Source organism: Tiliqua scincoides, chromosome 14, assembly GCF_035046505.1.
Source record: "Tiliqua scincoides isolate rTilSci1 chromosome 14, rTilSci1.hap2, whole genome shotgun sequence".
Taxonomy (NCBI): Eukaryota; Metazoa; Chordata; class Lepidosauria; order Squamata; family Scincidae; genus Tiliqua; species Tiliqua scincoides.
In genome coordinates, this window is record NC_089834.1 from 9,395,186 (window position 1) to 9,409,762 (window position 14,577).

The 14,577-nt window shown below is 46.3% G+C and overlaps 1 gene segment (V, D, J or C); it reads right to left on the reverse strand.

Moving 5' to 3' along the window:
• Positions 1–1,758: 1,758 nt before the first annotated feature.
• Positions 1,759–6,422, reverse strand: LOC136634319 (Ig lambda-1 chain C region-like). The segment is given in 2 exon segments: positions 1,759–2,392; positions 6,388–6,422. A coding segment is annotated over 1 exon segment (258 nt).
• Between the last annotated feature and the right edge of the window lie 8,155 nt (positions 6,423–14,577).

Consider the following 14,577-nt stretch of genomic DNA (forward strand, 5'->3'; position numbering starts at 1 on the left):
ATAGCATTTGGGACTCTTCAGTCTAGAAAAGAGGTGCCTGAGGGAGGACCTGACAATTATGCAGGGGATGGATAGAGTAGACAGAGGGATGTTCGCACAACCCCAGAACCAGGGGACATACACTCAAATTGTGTATTGGGAGAGTTAGAACTGACAAAGGTAGGTATTTCTTTTGTAAGTGCACCCGTATCTTCAACTAAGGGGGTGATATCTGGAAACCAGGGCCTGTCCTAGGATTTATTCATTTTCTTAATTTTCACATTTGAATCCAGCCCTTCCTCCAAGGAGCTCAGGGTGATGTACAGAGTTATTTCCCTTTTGTCATCACAACAACCCTGTGAGGTTGGTGATGTGGAGAGGGAGTGCCTGGCCCAAGGTCACCCAGGAAGCTTTTGCCTGAGTGGGGATTTGAACTTGCAACTTCCCAGTCGAAGTCCAACTCCCAAACCACTATACCGCCTGGGCTTCCTGGTTTTTTAATTCTCATATACAAATTGTTTTTGCCATTATTTTCACATTTCCGCTCCTTGTGACCTTTGTGGCTTTGTTGGGAATTTGAAACCAGATCTCTGTTAAACAAGCCCAGAACTGAGTAGGTTACAACACTGTAGAGCTATCATAGTGCATGGTTGCTCACCCACCTTTCTCCAACATGGTCAGATCCATGAACATAAGAACAGCCCCACTGGATCAGGCCATAGGCCCACCTAGTCCAGCTTCCTGTATCTCACAGCGGCCCACCAAATGCCCCAGGGAGCACACCAGATAACAAGACCTGCAAGGCATTCTGGGAATTGTAGTTAAGAACATAAGAACAGCCCCACTGGATCAGGCCATAGGCCCATCTAGTCCAGCTTCCTGTATCTCACAGCGGCCCACCAAATGCCCCAGGGAGCACATCAGATAACAAGAGAACTCATCCTGGTGCCCTCCCTATCCATGAATATATCTCCCTTCTGCTCCCCATTCCCTTTGTTAGTATGGAACCATTCCATGAATATGGAGATCCTCCTGTCAAGAGCACACACTTGAAGTGCCTATTCAGCAGGCCACATCATACCATACATTTGGCCACTGCAAAACACCTAAAGGTTGCCAGCCTTCCAGGACTGGCCTAGAGTCTCCAGGAATCTGCATCCATCTCCACTGAAAGATATCCTGGAGATTTCCATGGGGCCTCCAGGAATTTGCAAAGGATGCCATGACGAGAAAAAAAAAATATCCAAGAAAAGTTTCAGTCAGAGTTGCCAATCCTAAAGACAACACGCAATGTGGTGCTTACACAGGGCAACTCAAGGTGAACTTAACTAATTTTAACTCCCATGAGAGCCAGTGTGATACAGATGATGGGATTGTTGTGGCTCACCTGCTGTCCCCGCACTGCATATTCCTGCATGTTGCCTTGGGTGCTCCCTGAGGCAACTGGTGGTCCGCTGTGAGATACGGGAAGCTGGACTAGATGGGCCTGTGGCCTGATCCAGTGGGGCTGTTCTTATGTTCTTAAACTACAATTCCCAGAATGCCTTGCAGTTCTTCTTGTTCTCTGGTGTGCTCCCTGGGACATTTGGTGGGCCTCTGTGAGATACAGGAAGCTGAACTAGATGGGCCTTTGGCCTAATTCAGCGGGGCTCTTATGTTCTCGTGGAGAAACATGTGAACCACCCAGATTGTGGAGAGAACCTGTCAACCACTCATAAAACGCACGTGAAAACATCAAGGTGGGGAGAATGAAGGAATGTAGCACCTGAAACCACAAGATAGAGCATTGTCTGTTTTATTCATTGCATGATGCCATTGAACACAGTTAGGGGTCTTTTGTGTGTGTGTTTTAACACAACCCAAGGAAATCTATACAGAGACAACAGCATTGCAGAGTTGGGGTTTTATTAATCAACGGTACCAAGAAGGCTGGCTACGAGCTAAAGGGGGAAGGAGAAGCATTGTCAAATCCTGGGAGTACAGAAGGGGAAAGGGGGCGGTGGGGGGGAAGCAAATTGCATGGCCTGTGTGAAGGATTCTCCAGCCGACTGGGATTGGAGGTCTCAGCCCAGCCCTGTGGGCCCTCAGGCTGGAGAGGGACGCTAGGAACGTGTCACGGTCTTCTCGTAGGTCTTCTCTCCGTGCGTCACTTTGCACGTGTAACTGTTGTGGTTTCTCCATTCTGGGACACTCAGCGTCAGGTAACTGCTCATGGTGTATTTGTCTCCCTGTTTGATCGGCCTGGACGTCTGCACGTTCTGGGTGATTTTAGTGCCGTCGGCGTACCAACTGAGGTCAGCCGCGCCCGGTGAAAAACCAGAAACCAGACAGGTGGATGTGGCCGTGTCCTTGGTGCTCATCTCTTGTTGGGATGGACCGTAGGCGTGCACTGTCGGAGGTACGACTGGTCCACCTGCAAGAGAGGTTTGGAAAGAGAAGCGTCATGATTACCAAGCAGGGAGAGAGTCTCCTGAGCATTCAAAACCATTTCCATCGAACACTAAATCTGCAAAAGGCAAAAAGTGCCAATGTTCTGGGATTCTGCCCTGTTGCGATGTTTGGCTGACTTTTAAATCACTTTACAATGAATAAACTCACACACACACACACACACAGTGAGAGAGAGAGAGAGAGAGAGAGAGAGAGAGAGAGAGAGAGAGAGAGAGAGAGAGAGAGAGAGAGAGGAATCTCAAGCAATTGCCAAAGGAGAATTTATTAATAGAATCAAATCAGGGCTGGTCCATTCATGAGGCTAATTGAGCAGGTCACCTCAGGGAGTAGATGGGAGGGGCATCCACCTCAGTCTTCCTCCTCCTGCCACTCCTTGGACTAAAAAAGGGAGAGCGGGTGGAGTAGAAGAGGAAGTGTGGGGGGCATGCAGTGTCTCCCCCAGTCTAGTCTACTTCCCTCCACACTTCCGATCCTACTCTGCCCTCCATTTCCTGTTCCAATCCAGGGAGTCGGAGGAGTAAAGGCTAGTACATCACCAGATAGAGCAGGACAGCATTTGGCCCACGGCTTCAGGTGCTCAAGTATCTTGGGCCAGCACAGGATGATGTCAACATAGGGAGATCCCTGCTGAGTCAAATGGAAGGTCTCCTGGGTGCAGCATGTGGCTTCTCATTTTGGCAACAGCCCTTTCCTCTTAGCATGTCATTACATTCCCCCCCCCCCCATCCCCGGCAACTGAGATGGGGAGATTCACTGCCATTTCACCAGCTTAGTTAAGTGCATAATGGACCTGCTGGAAAAGAATGTAGGTGTATCTGACCCAGCATCTGCACCCCAGCATGGCCCACATAGATGCTTCAGAGAAATCCTCCAACGGGGCATGAAGGAAAGAGGTTCCAGTGCTGTTCCTTCACAGCCATTGGTATTTAGGGGCTTACTCCCTCTGCATTTCCCCCCTAGTTAATACAATCTTAATGCATTTATCTTGTGAACCATGTTAATAACTGATCAGGAATATCTTCTCAGACATTCAGGTTTTGGGAAATGGTTTTGAACCCTTTCCCCTCCAAGCTGAATTCGGTTTTAAGGAGTAGTTCTGAGACTAAGCAGCTGACTAGACACCATGAAAGCAATGTAGACTTGGCGGACTAAGGCTGCCATCCTATGCATGCTTTCCTGTGACTAAGTCCCATTGAACACAGTGGGACTTGCTTCTGAGGAAGCACATGTAGGATTGTGTCAGAACTAAGATCCCATTCATTCCAATGGGACTTGGTCATGACTCCCTTGATCGATCCCTTGATCGATCCCTTGTCTCAAAATGACATTAAATGCAACCCATTGTGCAAAGATGGCTTGTTAGTGGGGTCCTCGGGCTATGTGCAAGGAAGGAAGGAAGGAGAACAATACTGGAGATATTTTCAAAAAAATTGCATGGTAGGTGATACCCATTCACAAAACCTGCCTCATTTAAGTGAGTAGGAGTGCAATGGTAAAACAAGAAGATGGCGCATGGTCTGGAGACAATGGTGCAAAAATGGCACGCTCTTAAAGGTAGACTGGCACATATTCCAAATAATAAATATAAATATAAATGAATGTGGTTTCGTATTATGGTGTGTGTATGTGGGGGGGGGGATGACCCTGGCACATCTCCTAAGGCGAGGCAAAAAATGTTGAGCCAGAAACATGGTGGAGAACCAGTGGTATAACCTTGCAGGGTCAAACTAGACATGCCCTGAAACACACAAATGTCAACCCCCCCCTTCCATTGGAAAGGCCAGAGACAGTAATTGAGCAACACTAAGCCATGAGCTTAATGGAAGACTGAAGATTTTGCCCTGCTGAACTCTAATTTGTGCTCTCTGAATTGGGGAAAAAATACTTCCCACTCAAGTTCCCCCCCCCCCAATTTAAAGAATGCATATGGGGCAGACACAAAAGTTCTTTACAGAAGTAAAGTTCTAAGCCCCCCTACCTTAGACTGCATTTTCTCCCCATTTGGTCTCACCTCCTTGCATTATTTAACAAACAGGCTACAAAACACAAAGTGGGGCTAACTGCCCAATCCTATGCATATCTACTCAGAAGTAAGTCCTGTTAGCGTCACTGGGGCTTACTCGCAAGACAGTGTGGATAGAATTGGGCTGTAAGAGCCCTATCTGTTTAATAATTTTGTCCCTGACAAAATTTTGTACAGACCTGTACAAAAACCTGCCCACATTTCCTGGTAGAGAAACTTTGAGTTAGCCAAGCTGGCACAGCAGTTATAGAAGCAATGACGGATGTCTCCATGTAAGAGCACAATGTCTCCCTATGAGCTTTAACCGAAAGAGAGTAAGTCATGACTAGACACCATTACGACTGGTGAAAAAAGTCAGTCATCAGAACATGAAGACTCATGACTTTTGTTGGGACTGAGTCATGACTTTTGTACAGTAAAATCCGAGGCACATCTACTCAGAAGTCAGCCCCACTCTGTTCCATGGAATTCCTTACCAAGTCAGCATGTGTGGGAGTTGCAGCCTTCATCACGCCTAACTTTCTCAGGATATAACCCGTTATTTCTGTGCAGATAATTTTTTTTCCAAACACAAAAATCCACGGAGATCAAAGATCACAGCTTGCATTTATGAACTGTCCTCAACCATGACGCTGGAGGACATATCTTTTAGTATTTTTTAAAGTACTTTTGAAAGAGTACAAAAAAGGAGATCAGCCCAATGAATAATGAAACATGCAATCCTATACACATGCAATCCTACACACAAGACGGACTTCTGCAGAGGCATGCATAGGATTTTACCGTAAGCATTTTTTAAAAATTCATATACGACTTTCAGAAACCCAGCATTGCAATCTTAACGGAGCACTTTCCCCAGAAGCAAGCCTCATTGTGTTCAGAACGTCCTTTCACACAACCTAGTATGATAAATCCTTAAGGCTGCAATCAAGAATTGGTTTAGGCCAGTACAGCCCCATGGATTTCCAAGCAGAGCTGATGCTGGAGAGCCATGATTGGATTACCTGCCTGAAAATAAAATAACCAACAAATGCAAGGGGTAATGGAGGAACTCTAAGTTTTGTCCAATGGAAGTGTAGCACTGCAGGAGCTGCCAGTCATTCCTTTCCCTCTTTGCTGTTCTCCTGGTTTAAATTTCCACTCCTGGTAAAAGAAAGTGCCAACTAACATCAGGAGATCCCATCACAGATCTCCTGCATCAGGTTTGATTTTACTCTCAGATATGCCCCCAAAGACACCATAATGGTGCCATTCTTAGAAAAGGGACTGCAAGATGGTCCAGTTTTTTCCTTTAGATTGTGTAAAATGTCACTCGGAAAGATGATTTCCATGTTACCTGCCTCTCCATCAATCAAATTCAGTACAGAAACAGTCAGTGCTGTTGAATCGATCAAGAAGCTGTTGATTCAGAGGGTGAATTTATCCTGCAAAGTGTCATCAGATTTGACTGTAATTTTCTGCCTTCTGGAGAAGGTAATGACAGGATGAGAAGTTGCCAGCCAAGATAATTCAGTACAACCTCTTTACAAAGGGGAGAAAAGCAGGTAGGCTAAGCCCTGTTGGTTAACTAGAGCCCCTGAGACTCAAATTCACTCTCCTGCAACATTTTTGAATATGTGAATAAAGTTAGGTCAGAATTTCAGTTGAGCCACAAAACAGATGGTCAAGCTTTGCTTTGTCCACTTGCCCCAAGAAACGGAGGGGAGAAAACCACAATTTCATTCATCAATACATTATCTGCAGGGAACTGCGGGGAGAGATCTGTGCAATGGAATGTGAACATCCTCATGGCTGTTCAGATCCTATGAACGGATCCGTCAGGATGGAAACCCAGAGAGTCAACAGAGTCAGAGAACAAAAAACAGGGAAAATGCAGGAAATCGTTGTATATTGTCCCCGAGAAAGAAAGGATAAGGTAAGATTAGGTGACTTACCAGTGATTGACAGACGGGTTCCACCTCCGAAGATCCACCACAGTGACACAGACCTGTACAAAAACCTGCCCACGTTTCCTGGTAGAGAAAGCTCATTGACATCTATCCCACTTCAGCAGGAAGGTGGTCAACAGGACATGGACGACAGCGCGCTTTCCGGAAGAGGAATTCTTCTCCGTTTCCAAAGAAGCTGCTGTTAGTGGTACATTTAGGAAGAGAAATTATACACTTACCTGACTCATTTTGGAGGCTGGAAGAGTGGCCTGCTAGCTGTTCATACACATGTCAGATCCCGAAAGTGGCTCCATTCCTCTCTGTGCCCATTCTTCGTTGATAGATGGAATCCCTAAGAAATGGAGGACCAGTAGGAGCTGATCCGGAGAAGTGGTGCCATTGCCAAGACCAGCCTTGTACATTCAGATGTCTGTTTGTTAGGTAGTTGATTTTGCAAGCACTGAGGCATGTTGTCTATGCTCAGATAGTTGTTTCCTATACATTCAGCCTAAAGCACTGGACCATTCCTTTGACTGTAAAGATGAACTTCCTTCATTGTATGCTGGTATGGCTCAGTTCTTAGAGAAATGCTCTAATAGAATGTCACCTAGAACAGAACTCAGTGAGAAGCACTAATTTCACATGACACCATACCAGGACTTGGAGGCCTTACTTCTTGGAATTTAGGCTTTTCACATTGACAACGCTATGATCCTGGTCTTTAATATTATCCATACACTTAATGTCATCCTGCAGGTGAATTTTGATCGCGGTTGCATCGATGTGTGGGTTTAAACAGTCCACAATAGACTGCAGCTATAGGTTGATGTTCTTAGCAGATTCATCAAGAGTTGTCTGGCCCTTCGGTTTGAGGAATTTCAGCTAACTGGAATATGGTGAAATATTTGCTTGCCTGAAAGCCTAAATATATACCAGGAAGTCAGACTTAAAATATGACCTGTGCTTCCAGTTCTACTCAACGTGTAATTGGTCTGTGGAACTCCTTGCCACAGTACGTGGTGATGGCATCTGGCCTTGATGCCTTTAAAAGGGGATTGGACAAGTTTCTGGAGGAAAAATCCGTTCCGGGATACAAGCCATACTGGGTATGTACAACCTCCTGATTTTAGAAACGGGCTAGGTCAGAATGCCAGATGCAGGGGAGGGTGTCATTTGGTGTCACCAAATGACACCCTACAGTTAGGGTTCTCAAACTCGGGTGTTGAGACACCCCAGCCTGAGGAGCACAACCTCTGGTCGCTTAAAGAGCAGGGAAATGGGGAAGGCTGAGATGCGATGCCCAGGATCTTGCCGCTGTGGGGGCGGAGGGGGCTTGTGGGGGCTTGTCCTTTTCCTGCTGCTGTGGTGCGGGTAGCCCTGTGGAGTGCTCTGCATGGCTCCCCGTGGCTTGTGGAAAGTGAAAATCGCGATTGCGACCCAGGTCTGTTTTTGCGACGGCAACCCGGAAATGGTTCGTGGCGGCTATTTTTACTTTCTACCAGCTGCGGAGTGATCTGTGGGGCTCCCAGGACCCGCAGACTCCAGCAGCAGGTAAGGGATACTAGGAAAAGCCCCCTCTGTCTCCGTAGCGGCATGGTTCTGAGGATTGTGTTGTTTCCGTTTTCCCCACTCCCTCAAAGACTTACCTCTTGAATAATTTCGGGCTTGAATTTCGGCTTCAGACCTAAACCACAAACAGCCAATGGGCCGATTGTGCTGTGATTTTGCATAGCTTGGAATTCAAGCGTTCCAGCTCAGAAGCCCAAGCAGGACGCAGACTTGGATCCTTCTCCAACCACACAACCCTCTTCCCTTTCGGCGTTCCACTTTCCCCCCTAAGCATCACGCCTCTCTCCACCGGGAGCCCCCGCTCAGCAACTTGACACCCTGTATTCTCAGCTCTATATTGTCGATGGCGGCTGAGCTAGGTGCTACACGACCCACCTGAAACTGGCTCACAACCCACGCAGTGGGTCCTGACCCACAGTTTGAGAAACACTGTGTTAGAATGTTTATGAAGATTCTGTGATGTCACAGGCTGAGCCTGCGTTTGGTTGGGAATTGCAGGCGGGCATATGGGCAGGAGACGATTTGTGTCTATTAGGCCTCTTCTCTCTCTTATTCAAGCCCAGAACTGGATGTGCTACAACACTGTAGAGCTATCAGAGAGCATGGTTGCTCACCCACTTTTCTCCAACACGGTCAGTTCCATGAATATCAATCTCTACTCGTCCCCATTGCCTTTGTTAGTATGGAATCTTTCCATGAACATGGAGATCCTCCTGCCAAGAACACAGGCTTGAAGTGACTAGCTGAATAGGCACTTCAAGTGTGTGCTCTTCATACCATAAATTTTGCCACTGAAAAACACCCAAGGGTTGCCAGGCTTCCAGGACTGGCCAGGAGTCTCCAGGAACCTGCATCCATTTCCAGGTGTCCACTGAAAGATATCTGGAGATTTGAATGGGACCTCCAGGAATTTGCAAAGGACACCATGACGAGAAAAAAAATATCCAAGAAAAGTTTCAGTCAGATTTGCCAATCCTAAAGACAACACGCAATGTGGTGCTTACACAGGGCAACTCAAGGTGAACTTAACTAATTTTAACTCCCATGAGAGCCAGTGTGATACAGATGATGTAAGTGGCTCACCTGCTTGTGAGCAGTGAGCTCAAGTGTTGTGGCTCACTTGCTGTCCCAGCACCGGATATTCCTGCATGTTGCCTTGGGTGCTCCTGAGGCAACTGGTGGGCCACTGTGAGATACAGGAAGCTGAACTAGATGGGCCTTTGCCTGATTCAGCGGGGCTCTTATGTTCTTATGGAGAAACATGTGAACCACCCAGATTGTGGAGAGAACCTGTCAACCACTCATAAAATGCAAGTGAAAACATCAGGGTGGGGAGAATGAAGGAACATAGCACCTGAAACCACAAGATAGAGCATTGTCTGTTTTATTCATTGCATGATGCCATTGAACACAGTTAGGTGTCTTTTGTATGTGTGTTTTAACACAACCCAAGGAAATCTATACAGAGACAACAGCATTGCAGAGTTGGGGTTTTATTAATCAACGGTACCAAGAAGGCTGGCTACGAGCTAAAGGGGGAAGGAGAAGCATCGTCAAATCCTGGGAGTACAGAAGGGGAAAGGGGGCAGTGGGGGGGAAGCAAATTGCATGGCCTGTGTGAAGGATTCTCCAGCCGACTGGGATTGGAGGTCTCGGCCCAGCCCTGTGGGCCCTCAGGCTGAGAGGGACACTAGGAACGTGTCACGGTCTTCTCGTAGGTCTTCTCTCCGTGCGTCACTTTGCACGTGTAACTGTTGTGGTTTCTCCATTCTGGACACTCAGCGTCAGGTAACTGCTCATGGTGTATTTGTCTCCCTGTTTGATCGGCTTGGACGTCTGCACGTTCTGGGTGATTTTAGTGCCGTCGGCGTACCAACTGAGGTCAGCCGCGCCCGGTGAAAAACCAGAAACCAGACAGGTGGATGTGGCCGTGTTCTTGGTGCTCATCTCTTGTTGGGATGGACCGTAGGCGTGCACTGTCGGAGGTACGACTGGTCCACCTGCAAGAGAGGTTTGGAAAGAGAAGCGCCATGATTACCAAGCAGGGAGAGAGTCTCCTGAGCATTCAAAACCATTTCCATCGAACACTAAATCTGCAAAAGGCAATCTGCCCTGTTGCAATGTTTGGCTGACAAAAGGGATTCTGCCCTGTTGCAATGTTTGGCTGACTTTTAAATCACTTTACAATGAATAAACTCTCTCTCTCTCTCCATCTCTCTCCATCTCTCTCTCTGCTCTCTCTCTCTCTCTCACACACACACACACACACACACACACAGAGAGAGAGAGAGAGAGAGAGAGAGAGAGAGAGAGAGAGAGAGAGAGAGAGAGAGGAATCTCAAGCAATTGCCAAAGGAGAATTTATTAATAGAATCAAATCAGGGCTGGTCCATTCATGAGGCTAATTGAGCAGGTCACCTCAGGGAGTAGATGGGAGGGGCATCCACCTCAGTCTTCCTCCTCCTGCCACTCCTTGGACTAAAAAGGAGAGCGGGTGGAGTAGAAGAGGAAGTGTGGGGGGCATGCAGTGTCTCCCCCAGTCTAGCCTACTTCCTCCACACTTCCGATCCTACTCTGCCCTCCATTTCCTGTTCCAATCCAGGGAGTAGGAGGAGTAAAGGCTAGTACATCACCAGATAGAGCAGGACAGCATTTGGCCCACGGCTTCAGGTGCTCAAGTATCTTGGGCCAGCACAGGATGATGTCAACAGAGGGAGATCCCTGCTGAGTCAAATGGAAGGTCTACTCTGTGCAGCATGTGGCTTCTTCACTTTGGCAACAGCCCTTTCCTCTTAGCATGTCATTACATTCCCCCCCCCCATTCCCAGCAGCTGAGATGGGGAGATTCACTGCCATTTCACCAGCTTAGTTAAGTGCATAATGGACCTGCTGGAAAAGAATGTAGGTGTATCTGACCCAGCATCTGCACCCCAGCATGGCCCACATAGATGCTTCAGAGAAATCCTCCAACGGGCATGAAGGAAAGAGGTTCCAGTGCTGTTCCTTCACAGCCATTGGTATTTAGGGGCTTACTCCCTCTGCATTTCCCCCCTAGTTAATACAATCTTAATGCATTTATCTTGTGAACCATGTTAATAACTGATCAGGAATATCTTCTCAGACATTCAGGTTTTGGGAAATGGTTTTGAAACCTTTCCCCTCCAAGCTGATTCGGTTTTAAGGAGTAGTTCTGAGACTAAGCAGCTGACTAGACACCATGAAAGCAATGTAGACTTGGCGGACTAAGGCTGCCATCCTATGCATGCTTTCCTGTGACTAAGTCCCATTGAACACAGTGGGACTTGCTTCTGAGGAAGCACATGTAGGATTGTGTCAGAACTAAGATCCCATTCATTCCAATGGGACTTGGTCATGACTCCCTTGATCGATCCCTTGATCGATCCCTTGTCTCAAAATGACATTAAATGCAACCCATTGTGCAAAGATGGCATGTTAGTGGGGTCCTCGGGCTATGTGCAAGGAAGGAAGTAAGGAGAATAATACTGGAGATATTTTCAAAAAAATTGCATGGTAGGTGATACCCATTCACAAAACCTGCCTCATTTAAGTGAGTAGGAGTGCAATGGTAAAACAAGAAGATGGCGCATGGTCTGGAGACAATGGTGCGAAAATGGCACGCTCTTAAAGGTAGACTGGCACATATTTCAAATAATAAATATAAATATAAATGAATGTGGTTTTGTATTATGGTGTGTGTATATGGGGGACGATGACCCTGGCACATCTCCTAAGGTGAGGCAAAAAATGTTGAGCCAGAAACATGGTGGAGAACCAGTGGTATAACCTTGCAGGGTCAAACTAGACATGCCCTGAAACACACAAATGTCAACCCCCCCCTTCCATTGGAAAGGCCAGAGACAGTAATTGAGCAACTCTGAGCCACGAGCTTAATGGAAGACTGAAGATTTTGCCCTGCTGAACTCTAATTTGTGCTCTCTGAATTGGGAAAAAAATACTTCCCACTCAAGTTCCCCCCCCCCCAATTTAAAGAATGCATATGGGGCAGACACAAAAGTACTTTACAGAAGTAAAGTTCTAAGCCCCCCTACCTTAGACTGCATTTTCTCCCCATTTGGTCTCACCTCCTTGCATTATTTAACAAACAGGCTACAAAACACAAAGTGGGGCTAACTGCCCAATTCTACGCATATCTACTCAGAAGTAAGTCCCGTTAGCGTCACTGGGCTTACTCGCAAGACAGTGTGGATAGAATTGGGCTGTAAGAGCCCTATCTGTTTAATAATTTTGTCCCTGACAAAATTTTGTACAGACCTGTACAAAAACCTGCCCACATTTCCTGGTAGAGAAACTTTGAGTTAGCCAAGCTGGCACAGCAGTTATAGAAGCAATGACGGATGTCTCCATGTAAGAGCACAATGTCTCCCTATGAGCTTTAACCGAAAGAGAGTAAGTCATGACTAGACACCATTACGACTGGTGAAAAAAGTCAGTCATCAGAACATGAAGACTCATGACTTTTGTTGGGACTGAGTCATGACTTTTGTACAGTAAAATCTGAGGCACATCTACTCAGAAGTCAGCCCCACTCTGTTCCATGGGATTCCTTACCAAGTCAGCATGTGTGGGAGTTGCAGCCTTCATCACGCCTAACTTTCTCAGGATATAACCCGTTATTTCTGTGCAGATAATTTTTTTTCCAAACACAAAAATCCACGGAGATCAAAGATCACAGCTAGCATTTATGAACTGTCCTCAACCATGACGCTGGAGGACATATCTTGTAGTATTTTTTAAAATACTTTTGAAAGAGTACAAAAAAGGAGATCAGCCCAATGAATAATGAAACATGCAATCCTATACACATGCAATCCTACACACAAGACGGACTTCTGCAGAGGCATGCATAGGATTTTACCGTAAGCATTTTTTAAAAATTCATATACGACTTTCAGAAACCAGCATTGCAATCTTAACGGAGCACTTTCCCCAGAAGCAAGCCTCATTGTGTTCAGAACGTCCTTTCACATAACCTAGTATGATAAATCCTTAAGGCTGCAATCAAGAATTGGTTTAGGCCAGTACAGCCCCATGGATTTCCAAGCAGAGCTGATGCTGTAGAGCCATGATTGGATTACCTGCCTGAAAATAAAATAACCAACAAATGCAAGGGTAATGGAGGAACTCTAATGTTTGTCCAATGGAAGAGTAGCACTGCAGGAGCTGCCAGTCATTTCTTTCCCTCTTTGCTGTTTAAATTTCCACTCCTGGTAAAAGAAAGGCCAACTAACATCAGGAGATCCCATCACAGATCTCCTGCATCGGGTTTGATTTTACTCTCAGATATGCCCCCCAAGACACCATAATGGTGCCATTCTTAGAAAAGGGACTGCAAGATGTCCAGTTTTTTCCTTTAGATTGTGTAAAATGTCACTCGGAAAGATGATTTCCATGTTACCTGCCTCTCCATCAATCAAATTCAGTACAGAAACAGTCAGTGCTGTTGAATCGATCAAGAAGCTGTTGATTCAGAGGGTGAATTTATCCTGCAAAGTGTCATCAGATTTGACTGTAATTTCTGCTTTCTGGAGAAGGTAATGACAGGATGAGAAGTTGCCAGCCAAGATAATTCAGTACAACCTCTTTACAAAGGGGAGAAAAGCAGGTAGGCTAAGCCCTGTTGGTTAACTAGAGCCCCTGAGACTCAAATTCACTCTCCTGCAACATTTTTGAATATGTGAATAAAGTTAGGTCAGAATTTCAGTTGAACCACAAAACAGATGGTCAAGTTTGCTTTGCCCACTTGCCCCAAGAAACGGAGGGGAGAAAACCACAATTTCATTCATCAATACGTTATCTGCAGGGGAATTGCGGGAGAGATCTGTGCACTGGAATGTGAACATCCTCATGGCTGTTCAGATCCTATGAACGGATCCGTCAGGATGGAAACCCAGAGGGTCAACAGAGTCAGAGAACCAAAAACAGGGAAAATGCAGGAAATCGTTGCATATTGTCCCCGAGAAAGAAAGGATAAGGTAAGATTAGGTGACTTACCAGTGATTGACAGACGGGTTCCACCTCCGAAGATCCTCCACAGTGACACAGACCTGTACAAAAACCTGCCCACGTTTCCTGGTAGAGAAAGCTCATTGACATCTATCCCACTTCAGCAGGAAGGTGGTCAACAGGACATGGACGACAGCACGCTTTCCGGAAGAGGAATTCTTCTCCATTTCCAAAGAAGCTGCTGTTAGTGGTACATTTTGGAAGAGAAATTATACACTTACCTGACTCATTCTGGAGGCTGGAAGAGTGGCCTGCTAGCTGTTCATACACATGTCAGATCCCGAAAGTGGCTCCATTCCTCTCTGTGCCCATTCTTCGTTGATAGATGGAATCCCTAAGAAATGGAGGACCCGTAGGAGCTGATCCGGAGAAGTAGTGCCATTGCCAAGCCCAGCCTTGTACATTCAGATGTCTGTTTGTTAGGTAGTTGATTTTGCAGGCACTGAGGCATGTTGACTATGCTCAGATAGTTGTTTCCTATACATTCAGCCTAAAGCACTGGACCATTCCTTTGACTGTAAAGATGAACTTCCTTCATTGTATGCTGGTATGGCTCAGTTCTTAGAGAAATGCCCTAATAGA